Raw genomic sequence first — 20,742 nt, forward strand, 5'->3', positions numbered from 1 at the left:
CTGAAAAATGTAATAAAACTAACCCAATGCTATTGCGTTTTTTAAATAATTGTATATTTGGTTTTTTTTTGTTTCTTTTATTATTTTTTGATACTCTTTGTTGATACTTTTAAAAAGTAAATTTCTATTCTGATCGAAAGTATTGGGTAAAGCAGCGTTGACCACACATAAATACATACATTTAACATGGAGTCTCTCTACGTAATGTGTTGAATCCGAAATATGTAATACATAATAGATTGTGGGGAAGCTTTTTGCCCCAGTACAGATAAACCGAGAAAAAATGTTTAACAAAAATGTTTTGCGTTCGCAAAAGCAATCGAATAGTATTGGCTAACTTAAATCGCATAAATACAAAATAGATACATTACATTCAAATGTAGAGTATAAGATAAGTGTGTATGGTTTACAGATGTACAGGTCTTTTTTCGTTACATATTATTCATATATCAATATCATAGATCATGTTTGTTTCTTTTGCTTTGTATTGTTTTCGTTTGTTTGTTTGTTTGCTTGTCTTTGTTCTACCAATAAAATTAACAACAATTCCGATGCATTTGGGATTGGGCACGTGATAAACATTTGATAAACGTGGGGGTTTGTGGGGGTATGGGCACGACTGTCTCTACTTCAGACGCATAACAAATTTAAAATACTGTTCTCTCATCTCTTTCTACTAAGATAATTAATATATTGTATGTTATTATACGTTAACTATTTTTTTTTTCGCGTAGTCAATTATTAAGGTCAACATTGCAGTAGAATTTTACACATATATAGCGATATCTATATATATAAATATTTAAACGATTACGCGCGCGTGTAAATAGTTTCTCCATTTAGTTAAGTTATTAGTCGATTATTGTGTTACAAATTGGTACTTTAGTGTGTTGGAGATTGTTCCTCTTTGCGCGTGGGTGAGTTTAGTTTTTCGTATCGATGCTGTGCCTCTCTTTTTTGTGTGTCCGTACAACATTAATTTTACACAACGCACACTCAAAAAACAGTTTATAAATTAAGTCTATAACATTCATAACGATTATGCAGCATGATTTTGCGGTGCATGAGTTCAAGTTCGATGTCTCTCTATTGATTGATTAATTGGGTTTTTTTGTTGTCTTGGTTTTTGTCTTGTGGTTTCGACTAAGGCATGCCTGGTAGTCCGCCCAGGGCGGCACCAACTAGACGCTGCTGCTGCTGCTGTTGCTGCTGCTGCTGCTGTTGGTGTATTAGATTCACGCGCGCACGCTGCTGCTCCAAGCGCTGCACGGTGGCGGTCAGATGGGAATTCTCCACATACAGATCCTTGACAAGAATGTCGGCATTCTGCAGACGTTGCGTCTGATCGGCCAGCATAACGCCCTGCGCCTCGATGCGGCCATGCAAATCATTGAGTTCCACTTGATGCTGACGCCAGGATTCTAAGAGTAAAAACCCACAGAGAATTATGTGAATTATTGCCTAGTAATTGCTATACTTACGCTGCATCAGGGACTCGGTGTATTGCTGCTGCTGCTTGATCACATTCTGCAGATGGCGATTTCGCAGCTCCAATTGGTTCAGTCGCTGCTGAAGCGTTGGATGCGTTGTTCGCTATAATGAATTCCAAATTTAATCAAGTTAAACCTTCGGCTAACCGCTTGTCCGACTCACCGCATAGGCCTTCTCGAGCACAGGTCGGGCCTCCTGCAACTGTTGCAGTTCCATGACCAAACCGTCACGTTGCAGACTCAAATCCTTGATCTGTTCCTTCAGCGACAGCTCAAAGAACTTGAGGCGCTTCAGTTCCTCCTTCAGCACATTCGGACTGCTGCACTTTTCGTGGCTGCGGCATGAGGCCTTGCTGTTGGACACCACGCTGTGCGTATCGAAGCTCTTGTTGGATGCCGTCGAAGAGGTCTCACAATCGGCTATCTCGCCCTCCGACTGCGCCTGCTGTGGACTCTGTGATCGCTTGGGTTTGCTGATAGGCGCCGGTCCGGATGCACCTGCATGTGCGGAAGATGAGCCACTGTTGGTGGGCGAGCCACCCGACGATGTGCTGTCAAACGGTGTCGTACTAAAGATGGATGTTTCCGAGGTGGTGAGGTTGTTTCTGTTGTCGGAGAACATTGAGGAACAGTGTGAGATCAGTCTGGAATATCTCTATATACAATAGGAATGTATTTAACGTGCCGGAATGTAACCCTGTTTAAATATGGTACTCATACATACATATTTAAGAGTCAGAAGTCGATCTCTCAGACTATAAGATCAAAAATATATGATGAATACGCTAATCTGAATATATCATTCAACTGGACTCTTATTTATTATGGAATAATAAATCCTATACTATTTTTAGCTACTTTTGAGTTCGTTTTCTTCGCTTCTTGACACCATTTCTATTGATTTTTTGCTAGACTTTAAAGTTACTTTATTCTATATCTTTTTCCAAGTCTTTATATATATATTTTTTAAGAGTCTTGAAATAATCACATGATAATCACACCAATTTAACGTGGATGTGAATTGGCCCTGAAGATATCAATGTCAATAGTCATATAGAGACGATTAGTATAGGAATATATATATATCCATAATCTTATGATCTATAAATAATGTACATCATAACGACTATTTTGTGAAAAGATTGTGTAAAAGTTCTATTGATATTCTAAAGCATCAAAGCATTTATTGCGAAACAAACTGTGCATACGATCAGCTCGCAAAATAAGAGTCGATATGTAAATAGTACTGCAAGATCTCTTGGTAAAGGTCCTTGAGAAACTTTGAGAAAATTAAAAGTAAACGAAACTAGCAGAAACCGCAATAAACCTATTTTTAATATCATAAGTTATATGCAACTTAATCAAATGAAATGTGCTGTATGGAAATAAATGAATAAGTGCTAATAAATGTAGAAAAAAATGTTAAACCTCAACATTCATCATTATAAATTATATTTATTGGACAAAACACACACATAAATTACAAACTAGTTTAGTTTAAGCTTAAAAATGATTTAAAATGGAACACAAAGCATATATACAGGATGGTTAAATAATGAGGATGAGGATGTTAGCAACAGCCACAAATAGGGTGAACAAAACGTGAGACACAAAGAGACACAGAGAATGCACAGAGAGGGAGCTTCATGGAATACTCACCGACTGGTCGCCTTGTGCGTTGGTGAGCCACCAGCAGACAGCAAATCGAGAGCACTGCCACCAGCACTTGTTTCATCTGCGGCGCCTTGACCAAACGTCTTGGCTGGCTCCTGGATGGTGCTCTGCAGCCAGAGGTAGCTGATGGGCGAACTGGCGGGACTCTTGCCCGCATCGGCGCTCAGCTGGGCAATCGACTCCGAATTGAGTTCACAGGCACCAGTTAGGATTTCCACGCTCTCGCCGAGTCGCTGCCGCAGATCCTCGATCTCGCACTGCAGCGAACCAATCTCCTGGGACTTCTCCTCCAGCATGCGCACAGTGCTCGAGCGCAGCTGCGCGGCCTCTGCCTCCAGCTCCGTGTACTGCTGCTCGAGCATGTCACGCTCATCGATGGGCGAGAGGCGGCCATCCTTGCTGAACTGCTCCTCGTATTCGCGCACCTTCTCCATCAGTTCGGTGAACTTTTTGTCGCTCTCCTGCTGCTCATCCTCGTAGATCTGGCGCTCCTTCTCGAACATCTGCCGCTCCTCGCCCAGCTTCGACTGCCAGTAATCCTCGCAGTCCTCGTAGGCGCGTTGCATTTGCTCCAGGCTGCTCTCCAGCTCCTTGCAGCGACTGTCTGGTGTGGCCACCGTGGCTGTGCCTGCGGACGCCGCTTGCAATTGCTCCTCCAACTGCGCTATGCGCTGCCTCAGGCTGGTGAGCTCTTCATCGTGGCTCTTGCTACGCTGCAACTCCGAGTTGAGGGCCAGCCAGTCGCCGCTGTTGCTGTTGCTATTGTCGCTCAGCTCGCCATCGGTGCACTTGCGCTGCTTGCCCAAACGCGGACTCTCCTCGGTGATGAGCGTCTTGCTGGGTGAGTCGCCGCGTCGCTTGGTAGCCGCCACGCCACCAGCGGCTGCCGCTGCCTCCGAGTCTTGTTCCTGCTTCTTGCTTCGGGTCTTGGCACGCGTCAATTCCACGCTCAGGCTCTCAATTTCGATGGTCAGCTCGTCAGTCTTATCGCGCAGCTGGGCGTTCTCCATTTGAAGAGCGGCCAACTTCTCCATCAGCTGCAGCATCTCCTCCTCATCCCCCGCTGACTTGTCAACGCTGTCGCGTCTCGCACTGTGAGGACTGCGCTCGGGACTGCTGCTGCTGCCGTGCTGATGACGGCCGGATAGCTCATTGTTCAGCTTGATATTCTGCTCGAGCAGTTCAGTCATTTGGAGATGCGCCTTCTGCTGCTCGGTCTCCAGTTCGGCGTTCTCGTTGCGCACCAGCTCCAGCTCAGTCTTGAGCTTGATCTCCTCCTGTTCGAGTTGCTTTAGCTGCGCCTCCAGCTTCCCCGTCATGGCCGTCCAATGGTCACGATCGTTGCTCATGCGCAGCGTCAGTTCACGCACCATGCTGGCATGCCGCTGCTCCAGCTGTTGCACCTGCTGCTTCGAGTTATCCTCTAGCGTGGCATGCCGTTCGTCCACCTCGGCGGCCAGCAAAGCCACCCGCTGATTGGCCGCCTTATTGTCCGAGCGCAGCTTCACATTCTCCTCGTGCTGCTGGCGATAAGCCCGACGATAATTGGCCAACTCCGACGACTGCAGGGCCACCAAGGCACGCAGCGTATTCGTGTGCGGATCCTGTTCCAGTGGACTCCGCGACTCTTCCTCCAGCACCTTGGTCAGCTGCAGCAGGTTCACATCCTCCTCATCAAAGCCCAAGGCATGCAGCAGGGCTCGGCTGTTGACAATGTTGGCCTGATCCCAGGCATCGATAATGCTCTCCGCACTAATCATCTCCAGCTGCTGTGGCGTCACGATGTCTGCAATTCTCACGGCAATTAGCGAAGGAACACAAATAATGATAAGATTATCAGTACGAGTCTCAGTCGTACAGTCAATATATCATAAGTATGTACACATTTATAGCCCAAGATACCAGTTGTGTGGGTGGGGTGGGGTGTGGAGTGGGTGAGGAAAAGGGAACAGGGGTGGGTGTGGGTGTGGTTGTGGTTGTGGTGGGTTGGGGATGGTGTAAGCGTAGGCGCCGAAAGTTTAATTCTTTATTTGAGCATCCAACAGTGGGAAGAGTTTTGGCATTTTGACTAGTTTTCTATAAATTTCTACTAAAGAAAAGTGCCAGAGGAGAAGGCCTAATGCTTAGGTTCTACAAGTACACAAATTTCGAGCTGTTTAAATTTCCCATAAGCAAACGGATACTACTATTTCGAATGAAATTTAGAAAGAACATTAACGCTGGCGATTCGGGATTTTGTACGCTAAGATTCCATAAAAAACAACAGAAATTTTTGCAAAAGTAATTGGAACGGAAATTTTGAATTTTGTTTGTTTATTGCTTGTCTAGATATGGCGAAAATGGTCCTACGCTTCATTTTACTATAAAGAATCAATTTGTGAAGGCATTATCAAACATTTTAACGTCTGACAGAGTCCTAAACCTACAAAAAACTTCTTTACTGGGCATTATTTATTCACTTTACTAACGATGTGGAGTAGCTGATCTTCATTTAAAAACTCAGTTCTACTTTAAATTCATTTTCAAACTTAGATCTCGCGTCTCAGCGTTCTCAATTATTCTCTTTTCTAGCATTCGCTTGTGTGTGCCGAGCATCAATGTGCGCTCTCCTGTATCAGCGATGCGTCCACCGCTTTACTATCTATCTAAATCTCTTTGCCAAAACAAATCCCCTGCGGAGTTTGAACTTTGTTTTTGTTTTAGATAGGGTGGGGGAAAAAAGGTAAATAAAATATAGTACGAGTAACGAGCGTATTTATGTGATTATACAACAATTAGACGGTGCGGGCTACATAGAGTGCGATTAGATACCGGATTTTGTATGATTGGAATTGGAATTGAATGTGGAGAATGCTCCTCCTCTACATAGAGAGATAGCGAACGAGAGAGAGAGAGAGAGAGTCGGGCACAAACCTTTGCAGCAGAACAAACGTCCGCCGTGGTAGCATCTCCCGTGCTCATACGCCGGTGCGGTGGCAGACAGAAGGTGGGTGCCTGAACAACAACAAATTGTGTTTTTTTGTCTTTGCTTTTAATCATAATTTCTGGGCATTTTGGGCTAACAAAAGTGTCTGGATTTGCCCGGCTAACCGGGTGTGGGGCTTGGATTTGCTCCAAGTCAAACTTACCCAGAGATTCGACGCTGCTGCTGTTTTGCTGTTGATTCTGATTCTGTTTGGCCAACTGTTTTAGCTTGCTGGCGGCCGTGGGTGATGTCACACCCGCGCCCGATGCTGCACCCATACGCGATTGCAGATTCTTGCGGGCGGGCAGCGAGGCGCAGCGCTTCAGCTTGCTGCCGCTGGTGTGGACGGAACGCAGGCGCCGACTGCCCGGGAGATCGCTCTGTGAGGATGAACGTTGCACCTAGTAGGGTAGTAGGATTTCATTAGCAAGAACAACCAAGAAACGAAGCGTTTCTCTTGCACTTCTTAAACGTTTCCATTGATGGGAAACTCCAGCGTAACCCACCTGCACACTGAGATCATCGCAGCCATTGAGACTCCTTTGCTGCTTCTGTTGCTGATCTTCATCCGTGTTGTCTGAATCCGTCACGGACAGCTCATAGAGTCCACCGCCTCCAGCACCCTGATGTGGCCTGGAGCGGCGTCCATATTTCTTGGTGCCCACAATCAGCTTGGGCGACACCTCACGATCCGACGACTCCGGTGGACTTTCGATGTATGTACTGGCCAGTGGATCATCCGTAATGACCAAAGAACGCTCTAAAATATAAGAAAACACAAAGAAAACTATGAAAAACTAAAGCCAAACGGAAGTTGTGGCTGCTTGTTGTTTGCTACCAAAGCGTGCGGCTAATTTTTCAATAATTGGATCTGTGATTTGACCGCCAGCGCGGCGATAGTAGAAGCGTGTTCCCATTTTGATCAAAGACTAAAGCGTGTGCCAGCAGGAGAGCTGCTCTTATATGTCAGCATCGAGCTACCTGCAGCATCCTGCAGGTAGTTAGGGATATACCCAAGTTGACAGCCGTTAATCATAAAAAGTGGCGATTACATGCTGGGTTTTATGAGCCAACAGCTGCCACCCGCCGCCGCTCGCTAATCCGCGAACTAAATGCCCAAACTGATTATTCGCTCTTACCCATAAATCCCGGCGATGCTGTGCTGCTGTCGAATTCTGCGCCCAGAAAGTTGAGCAGCGCCTCCTTGAACTGCCCGAAGGAAACACCCAATTTGTGAGCACCACAACTGGCGGGCGCCAGGCTGGTGATCAATGCAGCCCCCTGGTCGCGCAGCTCCAGCAGCGAGCAGAGCTTCAGCAGCGAGTTCTCGTCCAGCAGGCCGCAGTGCGTCGTTTCGCAGCTCTGGAACATCTGATACAGTTTCTGTTCATACGGATCGGAGGACACTTCCATTATCACGGGGGACACGCGGATATGCGGGCGCCTGCAGTTTGTAGCCGTTTATGGAAAATCTTGGGGTGAAATCGATAAAGCGCTGCCGCTGCTGCTATTGCGTTGCCGCTGCTGCACCTGGGGGGGAACTTCCACGGCCAGGGGTCGACGAAACTATAAGCGTAAGCGTAAGGGAAGATGGAGGATAGGAGGAGGAGTGTGGTAGGAGCAAGCGCGTGTCTGATTTTGTTGCGTGCAGGACGGGGGAGAGGGAACTCTACACTAAACTATGATATGCACTTTGGAACAAATAACATGAAACACAACACTTGAATGTTGCAGTATTTTGGCTTAAACGATTGATTAAAAAAAAAAACAATAATATAATGCAGTAATAATAGCCGAGCACAGAGGCGCCTTCTGTCGGGCAGAGTGTGACCGCTGATTTGTCGATCAAATATACCGCATTACCATCAAAATTATACCAAACTGTACCTCTTCTTTTACAAAACATATCGTAAATATACAGTATCAAAAACATTTTCCTCGATATTGCTATTCCGTATAAGAATACCAGCTAGTTAGGATTTTCAGCATTTAAACTATATTTTTATCAGATTAATGAATAAATTTTAAACAAGATTGGCTAGTTTTCGTGACTTCCTTATATGTATATGTATATAAAAATATGATGGATAATACAAAAAATGCTCATGCTATAGCACATTTATCGATGTAAAAATGCACATATCAATGAAATATCGATGCACTCATCTGATATATCGATATTGTAGGCACGCTGTCGATAGTGATATCGATGTTTCTGTCCCACCTCTAGAAAATTCCATTTGCAAGCTAAAAAAAAATAAAAAAGAAAAAGCGGAAATATTTTTGTGCCCGTAGCCAAAAAAGCGAAAATCCAATGGAATTAAGGTGCAATAAACGCGTTCCAATGGCTAAGCGTCATTAGGTTTTGTGCGCGAAAAACAATTTGCGTTGGAATATTCGTATTCCGATAGCACGGCCGAATCCTGCCCCCCCTCGCAACGGAGTGTGTGGCTCCTCTTCTGTTGATATAAAATTTGTTGTTTTTATTACGAAACCTCCGGCGTCTGTCCGCATCCGATTGGGAGATCAAGACAGGGATTAGGCGGGGGAACCAACAGTAGCCACATTCTTATTGCAATGGCCATGCACTCGTACATGCGGACGGGCCCCAGCCAGAGTCAGACTCAAGCGAGTAGCCTCAGTCCGGACGAGATGAACGGCTTCCTCAAAGATAAGCAGGCGTGGGAGAATGCGATATCGCTGTACCACGGACAGGATCCACTCGATCACTGGTACAACTATATCTGCTGGTACGAGAATCATGCGCACAGCGATCCTGAGCTGAAGTTCCGAGAGACGCTCGAACGCTGTCTGACCCAGTACGAGCACAGCGATTACTACAGGCAGGATGCGCGCATGGTGCGCCTGTGGCTCAAGTACATAGCCATGCAAACGGAGCCGCTGCACTTCTATCAGGTGCTGTACCAGCGCCGCACGGGTCGGCAAGTGGCCGCCTTCTACATTGGCTGGGCCAGCTACTACGAGTCGCGGGAGGAGTTCAAGGACGCCGAGACTGTCTTCAATCTGGCCTTCCAGGAGAAGGCCGAAAGCAATGCCGAGCTCCAGCATGCGCACACAAAGTTTACCTATGCCCGTTCAATGCATTATCAGCGGCTGCAACAGCAGCAGCAGGCGCAACAGCAACAGCAACAGCAGCAGCAGCCGCCGCCACCCGATGCCTTGCAGCAGTTGGCCAACTACACGCAGCAGCTGCCGCAAAGCTATGCACCACGTCCACAGCCATATCAGCAGCAGCAGCCGCCGCCACAGCACGCGTCTGTTTATCAGCAGCAGCAACAATATCCGCCACAGCAGCCGCCGCCACATCAGCCACCGCCGGTTCATGCGCAGGAACAGGTGGCTGCGTATCAGGCGCATTACCAGGATCAGCCGCGCTATGAACAGCAGCAGCTGCCGCCCCCACCAGCAGCCACAGCACAGCTACCGCAGCAGCCGCAGCCGGAGTATGCGCAGCAGGTTGGTATCTAAAAGGTCTCCTCTTTGTGGCCAAGTTGCTCATGTTTAAATCTCACTTTTAGGCGCACTATCAGCCACCGCAGGAGCAGGCAATGCCACAGCAGCAGTCACAGCCGGAACCGCCACAGCAGCCGCAACATAATGGCAATGGAACTTCCAGCAATGTGGAATGTGCTGCAACTCCAACATTATCTCCTGCCGCCAACTCCGAAGTAGCCGGACTACGTTTGCCGCGCAATTTCCATCCGTATGGCCGGAATAATCACGAGACCTGGAAGCCAGCACTCACGCTGGAGGAGCCCGACGATCCATCGCGTGTGTGTCATTATGCCAAGCTGCTGGTTTATCCGCCAGGCGCTGGCATCGAGTACAGTCCCGAGGAGATATTGGCACGCAAGTACATGCAGAAGCCAACGGCGCAACAAGTGCAGCAGCAACAGGAGCAGGAGCAGCAGGAACAACAGGAGCAGCAGACAATTTATGATTCCTACGAGTCGGAGGCTTCGTACTACATGACGGCCGTGGATGGTGGGCTCTACGGGCAGAGCAGAGGCGACAACAGCGTAGCGGCGACGGAGAAGGTGGTCGTAGAGGATGCTGTGGGGCTGCTAGGAGAGCAGGATGCCGACGAGGAGGAAGAAGGCGAGGGTGAACAGGAGGAGGATGACGACACCGAAGAGGATGAGGAGGAGGAGCAGGATGAAGAAGACGAAGAGGAGAGCAAGCACTACACCAATGGCAACGTTCAGTTTAGCGCACAGACAACCTTCGAGCAGAATAATCGCTCCATCAAGATCAAGTTCAAGAAGGAGCGCACGCTGGCCAGCAGCAGCACCTACAGTGCCTACACCATTGAGAATATCTATCACCATCAGCAACAGCAGCAGCAGCAGCAGCAGCATAACCACCAGCCACAACAGCCTCTTGTGCCGCTGGAGCCACAGCCCGCCTGCTCACCCATAGCAGCTGTCACGACCAACGCGAGCATACAGCGTCAGCGCAATGGTGGCCATCACTTTCATCCGTATCTGCTTGGCCAGACCTCCACGCCCAAGAGCGAGGCGAATGGCTATCGACGCGCACGCACCAAGGTTAAGCGTAGCAAGTTTCAGCTGCCAGATGTATGCAGCAACAGCAACTCTTCCTCTGCAGCAGATGTCACCGCTTCATCTTCGGTTGCCGCTGCTGCTCCTTCTGCTGCTGCTGGTGCAGCCACTGCCTCGGCAAGTGCCGCCCTGCCCATACACAATGCTACCTTCAATGACAATGCCAACTTCTCGTTCTCGAGTGCCACGGGGCTGGACAATTCCAATAGTTCGCTCGCGCTGGCTGTGGATCGGCTGCACTTTCGGGACACCTCGCAACAGGCGCATGCTCCGGTCAACAAAACGCTGCAAGCGCACAACAATAACAATTACAGCAGCAACAACAATGGCAACGCTACGACGGCCACGGCACTGGCGGACTTCTCCACATTCCAGGAGAACTCTTACTTTGCCACGCAGCACGATACGGAGGCGCAGGAGCGTCGTCTGTCCAAGGCAGTGGAAACGATTGCACGGCACTTGGCCAAGGAGGCCATCGATCCGTTCAACAGTGAATTGTGTCGCGCTTTTCTCACCAAACTGAATTTTCCAGGCGACGATGATGATCATGCGAGCTACAAGATTGTGCAAACGCCACTGCCAAAAATATCCAACACGCGCACGCTGAACGTGCTCGAGGGCGTGCAGTTCAACATTGACAAGGAGGTGGGCCGCGGCTCCTACGGTTCGGTGTACAAGGCCACAGATTCGCGCACAGGCAATGTGGTGGCGTTGAAGTACCAAAAGCCGCCAAACACCTGGGAGATTTATATTTGCGATCAGGTAAGCGATGGAGCCTAGAGCCAAAGCAAAAGAAAAAATCACTTAAAATTCCACTCTTCCTTTTCAGGTACTCAAACGCATCAAGGAACCGGAGGTGCTGCCTGGTTTAATGGACATTTCAACGGCCATAATTGCGCCCAATGCCAGCCTCATAGCCACCGAATTCTCGCCCTTTGGCTCGCTGCTGGACATCAACAATAAGATACGTCAGGCCACGACAAAAGTGATGCACGAGTCGCTGGTCATGCATTTCTCTGCGCAAATATGCAACATTGTGGATCATTTGCATCGCCAGCACATCATCCATGCGGACATCAAGCCGGATAACTTTCTGCTAATGCGTGTGCCCAGCGTGGACAGTCCGCTGCCATCGCTGCGACTCATCGATTTTGGTTGTGCCATCGACATGTCGCTCTTTCCCGACGGCGAGCACACAAAGTTCCGCAAGGTGGTGCAGACCGATGGCTTCACCTGCATCGAAATGCAAGAGGGACGCCCCTGGTCATACGAAACGGATCTCTTTTGCATTGCGGCCACCGTACATGTGATGCTGTTTGGGGAGTATATGCAGCCGCAGAAGCGCGGCACCAACTGGGACATACGCCAGAAGCTGCCGCGTTACCTCAAGAAGCACGTCTGGTCGAAGTTCTTTGGCGAGCTGCTCAATATGCAGGCGGACAAGTTGCCCGCGCTGCGCGAGATGCGCGACATCATCGAGGAGGAGTGCTATCGCATGGACTCGGAGCTACAAAAGCAAATACGAACGCTGTCCAACATACTGCATCGACGATAACCAAATCGATGTTCGCCGTTCGCCGTTTGCCGTTCCAATCTATTATTATAGTTTTATTTTATTTTAAACCTTTTGCCCCCCATTTGATCGTGAAATTTATAACACAAAAATTATTGTTAAAAAATGCTAAACGCTGAAAGTACATCCCCCCGACGCTCCCTCACTATAATTCTTAAGTTTAAAGTTTAATAATTAAACCTTTTCTTATAATTTATTATTTCGATGCCAAAAACCAATCAAACGAACGCTAAAAAACACAAACAACATTCAGACACTGTAAATAATTTAGACACAAACTCGACAGACCCAAAGGCAAAGACTTTTGTTGAGAGTTTGTGTAAAAACAAAACAAAACAAAAAACTAAATATCAAATTAAGTGAATATAAAGTGTAATTTTTGTATATGTACAGCAAACCTCAAAACAAAGCGCAAAATGTATCTATAAATATTAAGTAAAAAATTATAAGTAAAACAGCCCCCCACACAATTATCAGATTGAATTATCGTTCGATCTACTTGTACTATTGAGTAATATATAAAGAAACTTTAAATGATAGTAAATAAATTGACGAAATGTTAACACAAAAAGAAAACTAGTTGCAATTCCATCCAAATGGAATTAAAGTAGATATTTTAAGTGAGTTTATAACGAGGAAAATGGCGGGAGAGATGAGCATATAGTTGTAGCTGTTGGATTCGATATGTTTATGGCATGTGCACCCTGACAGCAACCACCTGCTCTTGAAATATTTAACAAAAGTGCCGAAAATTGTCATTATTCTGACTGGCAATGGCAATGGCAATGGCAATGGCATTCTGTTCCTTTTACATCCAATTGTCATGCTCCTGAGATTGCCGCAAACCGAATTCCAACTGGAGTGTCAATCGGTGGATGCTGCTCTACATAAATCGGGTTTATCAGTGGTTTGTCTCAACGATTTCGATATATTCCAACCCAATTTGTGGCAGCCACATAAATTAATGTTGTAGTTTCTTAATTTAGGAATATAAATCAAAATATACTAAGGCTAAGTAGGTGTACACAGAATCCTTCCTCACCAAGGCATATTGGCTATATAACAACGAATTGATCTGCGTATGAATGAATCACTGACTGATGAGGAGAAAACAGTTACAACTCCTGAAAATTGATCCCAGTCTGTTTCTTCTCTTTCATAATTATTTGGTCTATAATCGTTACGTTCCTCGCTTTGTATGTGAACAAACTTAAGGGGTAAATACATATGTTATTGCTTTGGACATTTTTGTGAGGCGAAAACAACGAGTGAAAACTCCTAGAAGCAGGAATGGTGACCAGCAACCGAGGAGAGCTAAGTTTATGCTCCTCCATAGCGTTGCCAAAAAGCCCTCACCTGATTACAATTATTTAAACGATGCGTGATCCAAAACTCTTTATATGAACAGGAATTTATTGGTTTTTGCGTGTGTACATAAATTCCAGTTAGCATTTACACATATTATCCATCCTTTAGTCTTATTTGCGGGACTTGGCCAAGACCTTCGATATGTCAAACCATTTGCGGCACACGGGACAACGTTCGGTCTCTGAATTGACAGTGATAAATTCGATGCAGACCGAACAGAACGAGTGTTGGCAACTCAACTTCAAGGGATTCTCTTTCGGACAGAAACAAATGACGCAAATGTCTTCATCACTGTTCTCGGCATCATCCCCAGGCGGCATGTCGCTACCGTTAGTCGCCATTTCTATGTCGATCACTTCCGGAAACTAAACAATGTTCCAACGTTATTAATTTTATATTTTTTTATGTTGGTTTTCTTACCGTTTTCAATGATTTTCTAGCTAGCTGTGTGCAAAGAAGCACAGTGTGGAGTTAAGTGACACTTTAAAACAGTGTTGCATAACGTCAAAATCTAGCGGCACATGTAAATGTATTGGGATGCCAGTGCACATATGTATGTGATGCAGCTGTGTCTGTGTTTCGTGACCCATTTAAGCATTGACCTTGGCCGCATGACCCGTTTCTGTATAAGTGATCTTCAATTTGCTCTTTGTTAAAGGTTCCCCACCCCCCCAGTGTACATAAAAATCGCAAAAATATAAACATTATTTGGTTCTAATAAAACTAAATCCACATAACAAAATATCAATCCATTAAGTAAATTTTACAATTTATTTATTCAACATAAAACATTTCCAAAACCAAAGAAGATCTTTAGCCCGTGGCTGTGGCTTCCTGAAGCCAGTGACTGGCAGCGACGATGGCAGCAGCGGCACCAGAAGCTTAGGTGGCGGTGTCGGCGAGGATATATACCAGCAGCCTAGCAGCCAACAGCTGCCTCAGTGACAGTAGGGAGCCTACGTGGGGCCCGTATGCACGTATGACACCACGATAGCCGCAACGGCCAGCACTGGAACGCCCGTAATAGTGTCATACGACCATACATTCTTATAGCAGCCTTCATCAGTCTGCAAGGGAAGGGCAAGCTTATGGACACCAATTTGAGTGATCGCTTGAATTCGTGGCTCTGATTTTGTTGCCATATCCAAGCGGAGCCTTGAAAATATCTCGATGTATCGATGCATGCAAAGAGCCAGCAAGTCCTCCAGGACTTTGGACACTCCCCAAAGCATTTGCTCATGTTTCCCAGAGCCAGAAGGTCCCCGTTGATATTGAGGACCGACTTGAATCATTCGCCTCTGGCGAAAGTCTGCGCAGCGTTGCACCCAGTCGCGGATGTGGCTCCGGCTTTGCCTTCGACTCCTTCTCCACTCAAGTCAGCCACTCACTATTGTGCATTTGGCTGGGGTTCGGAAAAAAGTCTTCAACTTCGGCACTGGCAACTGATGATCCGCTACCGCCTTGGCGGTAGCCAAGCCTCGACAACTGAAAAGAATATTCTGGAAGCTCGTATAGTGAAAAAAAAAGTGTTGAAAAACATTTTAGGGCCTAGCGCAGCAGCCTAGCCGGTCAATTACTGAAAATTATAAATAAAAAATAAGCGCAAAAACAAATAATACACAATGTACATATAGTCCCAAAAACCATCCTCAAGACCCTCCATTATTGTTACAATTATTTGTGTGTTGTGTTGTTTTATTTATTACAAATTGCTGCCCCAATCATGTACTGAGCTGTTGAAGATCGGATTTAACAAGGACACTTCGATTTTAACAGGATGTCAACATTTTGACGGCACATTGGACAGCGGAGGGTACTGAGGCGAGGCTCGATTAATACCCAGACCGACTCTTGAAGGCACTCCTGGCAGAAGGAGTGACCGCAGGGCAACTTGAATTCATTTTCCATCGGAAGCAAGCAAATTCGATTACAATCCAACTTCGAGAATATTCTTTGCAATTGTGTCGATAACCCAATAGACTTAAAGACAGTGAATTCGAAGAGGAGAGACATGAGACATGGGGAACAAATTTGAGAAGGAAAAAGACTTGGCACTGCACTGAAGCTGGAGCCGTTTTGCCAGCAAGGAAGGACCGATGAGTATCGTCTTTAGATGTGGAAATGTTTTATATTGAATAAAATATTTTAATAGATAAAAGTATCGGTTACATTTCTGGGATTTTTATATCTGTTTGGTCTCGACAATCTGCTTATCTGTTTAACCAAATTCTGCTCCAAATTAGAATACCCCCAAACGTGTGTGTGTTCCCGCCATTGGTATGAAAAAGGAAAGCAGCTTTAACCCAATTTCATAAATCAAATGCCGCAGCACAACAAAACTCTCTGTGGGGCTCTGTGGCAGGCAATTGTCAATTAAGTGGGGTGGCAGCGGCGGCATGCAACAAGTAACAGCAACAACTGCAACACACAGCCGCAGCGACAGCATCTAACTGCGAGTGCAACTGCAACAATGGTGCGCTTGACCCACTTTTCCTTTTTGCCAGGCACAGCCAAACGGCGAAACAATTTCCACCAAGCGACTGGAAAAAGTTTTTCACGCGAGAGAGAGAGAGAGAGAGAGAGAGGCAAAGTCAAAGTCGACGCTTGCGCCGCTGCTTGGTGCGCCTGTCGCTTGTTGGTTGCCTGCCGCCTGCCGCTTGCCTCCTGCCTGCTTGTTGCATTTTGCTTGTTGGCGTTGCACCGCACGTTGGCCAAGTGAAAGTAAAGTGGGACAAATGCAATTATTATTGCATCTAGTAACCGACTTAGAAGTCGTGGCAGCTAGCGCCAAACAAAAAAAATTGCAGTTGGAAAGTTGCCGCTGCCACAGCCGCAGCCACAGGCACGGCTTTTACACAATATTTTTATTTAATCAAATTGCAAAGAGAAAATTGCAATTGGCAAAAGAAAAACTTTCTATTTTTTTGTGTGTCGACTGCAATTTCCACCGATTGCAGCTGCCACAAACACACACACACACACACAGATGAGCATTATGTATCTGTGTGTGCATTTGGCGGATTGTTTTGCATGCGATAAATTAATGAATGGTGTCCCAGTTCGCTGCTTTGGGCATTGAGTGACAAATGAAGTTGTCTTTTCTCTATGTCTGTTTTGCTGTCTGTGTGTGTGTGTGTGTGTGTGTGTGTGTGTGTGTGTGTGTGGCAGAGAGATGCCAAGCGAAGCGAATGACAATGCGAAGTTTATTAGATCACTGGGGCACCCATCCACTCACTGCCACTGGCACTGCGACTGCGCGACTACAGCTCTCAATCGCCCATCGAAAAGTGGGCAGAACCCAAAAAAATATCAAATCAAATAGAATTAGAAAGAGCAAACAAAGAAAGAACTTAATAGATCAAGATTGTACATACGCGCGCTCTTTGGGACATAATTAATTTATTTCTAATTAAAAAAAAAACTCAAAAATATAGGAAATTTAATGTTTTTGCATTTAACTATTATAGTTTCGATGCCTGCTCTTTGCACGTCAAATAACATGATTTCTGTTCAGTGTACCAAGTCGTAATCGCAGCTAATTAGGGGATATTCTACGATTAATTCGTAATTAATTATTTTCGTAAAATTGAAGTCGCTTTGTCGGAGTTTTTATTCGCTTAAATAACAAAAAAAAAAACTATATGACAATAATTCTAAAATCTTGTTGTTCTGCAATGAAAAACTTATGATTCAATTTTTCTTAGCTTAACTAAGAACCAACTTTGTATTTTTACTTATTATTAAAACAATTAAATTGTCTCAAAATACTTTGAAAAAGTAAAAAAAAAACCGAAAATATATTAATGGGTGATAATTGCAACATTTCTTTAACACTCTCAATATCAGAAATATTTTTTAAGTCCCTTTTTCATTTGCACATTTATTATTCACATTCTCATATTTATCTATTTTTAATTAATTACCATGCCTTCATTTGTAGAATTTTTGTTGTACACATTCCTTAAGTGCAAAAACCCATCCATGATGACTCTTTCCCATCGGCTCCCATTGATTGCACCAAAAGAACCTTTTGTGAACTTTACCTCTGCATTAAGTTAAGGTCTGGGCCACGAGCTGAAGACCAGACCCTGACTCATTTGGGAATTTAGGGTCGATGCAGTCGGTTGGTTAGTCATTTCAGTGACTAAGTGGAGTTCTTGTGGACAGTCTGAGTCTGATCCCCCCCCCGCTTGTCGTGTCAATGGCAAAAGTTGTTCGATGGCTGGGCAGGGAATGAGACCCTAGGCAGGGACCTAAATTGCAGTTTGCAGTTGCAGTTTGCAGCAGGCGGAATGCATCAGTGGGCACACATGGACACGCACCTATACTTACATAGTTGCAACACAGCAACACATAATCGAGCTCTCCCCTTGAATTTTGCGCGTTGTTTGCCATTTGATTGTCATGACCAACTTTTCACTGGCGTTGCTTGCTTGCAGCTTGCTTCTCATGTTGCCTGCCCCTTGGTGGGCATGGCTCTGACTCTAACACTGGCTAATATGCAACAACATGCAACCAGTGCTTGCAGCAAATTGCACGACAAAGCGAAAACTGGGAAAATAGTTAAGTAATTTGCAGTGGAAAGCAGTTTGGAGAAATTCGTTTTTCTTGCTTGCTCTGCAGCTAGATGGTTGCATGCGCAGCCACTGTTGTTGCTGCTATTGCATTGTGGCACACATAATGCGCCCCACGTTCACGTTGCAGTTGCAGTTGCTGTTGCTGTAGTTGTTGTTGCTGCTGCCGCGATCCACATCCGTTTTGAGTTGCTGTTTTGCTGTTGCCGCATTAGAAAGTTGCAACTGCAACTGTCATGGGCCGATGCTGCCACCGCTGCCACCGCTGCTACCACTGCCACTGCCAATGCTGCTGCTGCTGCAGCTTTTCTTTTTCCCACTCGCCAAATCGGGGCTAACGTGCAGGCAACACTATGCAACAGCGTGCCACAACTGCCACAACTGTAATGAGTTTTGACCTCATAAAAATCTTTGGCTGCATTTTCTCTCTTCTATTAGGGAAACCGAATTTTTCTTTTGCAATTTGACTATGGTATTAGAGAAACGTTTTTTTTAGTTTTTTGCAATAGATTACACGAATTTTCTAGAAGATTATAGACTTGCAATACGATTATACATTAGGGGAAAGTTAAACACTGAAATGTTGGATGTCCTTTCATAAAAGTTTTCATTTTATATTCGTTGGAATTGAAAAGTTTCTTGGGTTTACATACAGAAATTTCAGCCATGATCAATCTTGAATTCATTTGATTTGCCAAAACTTAGAACTGAAATTCCAAATTGATCATTTCAGTGCCATAACTGACCTAGATCCACATAATACCCCACTTTATTCAGCAATTACTGGCAGCTGATTGCAGCAATAGGTGACTCATTAGATTGACTTATATTGGTAGATATTCTTGTAGCTTTAGTTAAGCGAACTAATTCGGTAGGTGACACCCATCGACAACAATTAAAATTGATTAAAACACAATCATGACACCACACACAATCTGCTTAGATATTGATTTGTGAGTAATCCTTACGGAAACCGAGACTAAGGCAATTTACTTTGATACATTAAGGTAATTGAAATACTCTTTCTTCTTTTTGTATTTCCAGTATAGGCTTCTGATCTTTTTTTATATTTCCGGAAAAGAGTTTGTGGATGATTTTGCTCAATAAAAAATGTGAGGATCCTTAATCTACAGGCTACGTAAAAAAAGCCAGCTCCTGATTTGGGATATGTGCAGGCGGAAATTTCGCATTTTCAATGGCTCAGAAACTGGTTCATTTATTTTGAACAATTCTATTTTTGCATTATTTTGCACACATTTTTGAAAGAGGACTGGAAAACTGTTTTTAAATGTAAACATTTTCCGGAGTATAAATAAAAATGTGTCCTCAAAGCTCTTCCAAAAAAAAAAAGGAAAACAAAAAACTTGCCCACTTTGCAAATAATTCCACTGAATTGGCCGATTAATTACACTCAAATACGCAAAGTTCCACTTTGGTATTCTATTTTAGGCGTTTTATTGGAAATTAATCCCACACCCGATGGTTGTTTAGCTAATACTCGATTTATTTTTGCTGTCATTCTGGTCAGTGGCTGTGGCCTAGAGGCCGTAGGCCTCTGTGACCGGTGGCAGGTCCATGTCCTGTGACCTTACTGCGTGCTGCCGCCTCGTGCATTCAACTAAAGACGCCATTTGTTGACGCCGCCTGCGTGGATATTGCTGGAATCAATGTCAATGCCCGTAATATCCCCGAAAAAAGTTGAGCCTGTGACTGGGCCGAGAGTTCGTCGGCTTTTCCATGCCAGAAAGAGAGAGAGAGAGATAGATAGCGACACTGCAAAAGAAAGTGACAGCGAGTGGGTGGTAGGGAGAGCCATTCGTAATGCTGCCGACCGACGTCGACTGCTGTCATTGCACTTGTACCGGGGCCCGACCGTCCTGGCTTTGCTCGTGGCTCTCCTCGTGACTTTGCTCCTGTCTCTGCTCATCCCCTCCCCCCCTTCCATCATGACACGCATGACGCCGTCCTGGATCCCCCTTCCACATCCAAACCCATCCAAGCCATGCTCTTCCGTCGACAAATCCCTTCGACACAGCCGAAAAGCGAAAACAGAAAACCGAAAGGTTATTATAACAATAAGGAGCAGCAGCAGCAGTGGCAGCGGCCAATGTCTGGGCCCCCACCATGTGCCCAGGACGAGTCTAATAACCTTTCCCTTTCACTGAGCAGCAGCAGACGACGCCCCTAAACACACACACACACACACACACACACACTAACCGGCATCGCTGTTGAGACATCTTCCTGCCGTGCTCTCCTATGTTCGGCCTTATGTAAGCTCGGGCCATGCTAATGAAATTTCATCGTCTGCTGGGCGGCCTTTGCGACAAGTTCGATCACGTATGCAACGGCATTGTCCTTGCTCGAAGCCAGAACTGTGAGGGCAGAACTGCACAGCCGAAAAGCGTAGGGTGCAGCCAGCCGGCAGGGAGAGCGTACGTGAGCAATAACATCCAGACGGGCAGACTATTATCAGGCGGAAAGAGAGCAGGGAGCGATGATGATGAAACAAGAG

The 20,742-nt window shown here is 45.7% G+C and overlaps 2 protein-coding genes and 1 long non-coding RNA gene across 5 annotated transcripts; 1 reads left to right on the plus strand and 2 right to left on the minus strand.

Moving 5' to 3' along the window:
* Nucleotides 1-75: 75 nt before the first annotated feature.
* On the minus strand, nt 76-7,956 carry LOC117581877 (blastoderm-specific protein 25D). Of its 2 annotated transcripts, XM_034269342.1 has the most exons (8): nt 7,269-7,956; nt 6,636-6,889; nt 6,293-6,530; nt 6,078-6,158; nt 3,150-4,950; nt 1,654-2,095; nt 1,482-1,593; nt 76-1,421 (listed from the first exon to the last, which is right to left on the minus strand). In XM_034269342.1, the coding sequence occupies exons 1-8, from the start codon at nt 7,540-7,542 to the stop codon at nt 1,144-1,146; spliced, it is 3,480 nt and encodes a 1,159-aa protein (XP_034125233.1). In that variant the 5' UTR covers nt 7,543-7,956; the 3' UTR covers nt 76-1,143. The 2 variants fall into 2 exon arrangements, with proteins under 2 accessions (XP_034125233.1, XP_034125234.1); XM_034269343.1 differs by lacking the exon at nt 6,078-6,158.
* Nucleotides 7,957-8,356: 400 nt separating this feature from the next.
* LOC117581940 (dual specificity tyrosine-phosphorylation-regulated kinase mbk-2) lies at nt 8,357-12,856 on the plus strand. Of its 2 annotated transcripts, none has more exons than XM_034269421.1 (3): nt 8,357-9,606; nt 9,669-11,474; nt 11,542-12,856. In XM_034269421.1, exons 1-3 carry the CDS (start codon nt 8,707-8,709, stop codon nt 12,265-12,267), a joined length of 3,432 nt encoding a protein of 1,143 aa, XP_034125312.1. In that variant the 5' UTR covers nt 8,357-8,706; the 3' UTR covers nt 12,268-12,856. The 2 variants fall into 2 exon arrangements, with proteins under 2 accessions (XP_034125312.1, XP_034125313.1); XM_034269422.1 differs by having other exon boundaries at nt 8,358-9,531; nt 10,488-11,474.
* Nucleotides 12,857-13,680: 824 nt separating this feature from the next.
* On the minus strand, nt 13,681-14,129 carry LOC117581941. The gene is made up of 2 exons (XR_004573691.1): nt 14,074-14,129; nt 13,681-14,018 (listed from the first exon to the last, which is right to left on the minus strand). It is a non-coding gene; the product is annotated as an uncharacterized LOC117581941 (long non-coding RNA).
* Between the last annotated feature and the right edge of the window lie 6,613 nt (nt 14,130-20,742).

The sequence above is a fragment of the Drosophila guanche genome, unplaced genomic scaffold (genome assembly GCF_900245975.1).
Source record: "Drosophila guanche unplaced genomic scaffold, DGUA_6, whole genome shotgun sequence".
Lineage (NCBI taxonomy): Eukaryota > Metazoa > Arthropoda > Insecta > Diptera > Drosophilidae > Drosophila > Drosophila guanche.

What these genes read in the sequence shown, in the direction of transcription:
- LOC117581877 (XM_034269342.1), bottom strand. Translation starts at nt 7,542, where the DNA reads ATGGAAGTGTCCTCCGATCCGTATGAACAGAAACTGTATCAGATGTTC. An exon ending in GCGATGATCTCAGTGTGCAG is followed by an intron (nt 6,531 to 6,635) that starts GTGGGTTACGCT and finishes CTACCCTACTAG; the next exon opens with GTGCAACGTTCATCCTCACA. An exon ending in CACCGAGTCCCTGATGCAGC is followed by an intron (nt 1,422 to 1,481) that starts GTAAGTATAGCA and finishes TTTTACTCTTAG; the next exon opens with AATCCTGGCGTCAGCATCAA.
- LOC117581940 (XM_034269421.1), top strand. Translation starts at nt 8,707, where the DNA reads ATGGCCATGCACTCGTACATGCGGACGGGCCCCAGCCAGAGTCAGACT. An exon ending in AGCCGGAGTATGCGCAGCAG is followed by an intron (nt 9,607 to 9,668) that starts GTTGGTATCTAA and finishes TCTCACTTTTAG; the next exon opens with GCGCACTATCAGCCACCGCA. An exon ending in AGATTTATATTTGCGATCAG is followed by an intron (nt 11,475 to 11,541) that starts GTAAGCGATGGA and finishes CTTCCTTTTCAG; the next exon opens with GTACTCAAACGCATCAAGGA.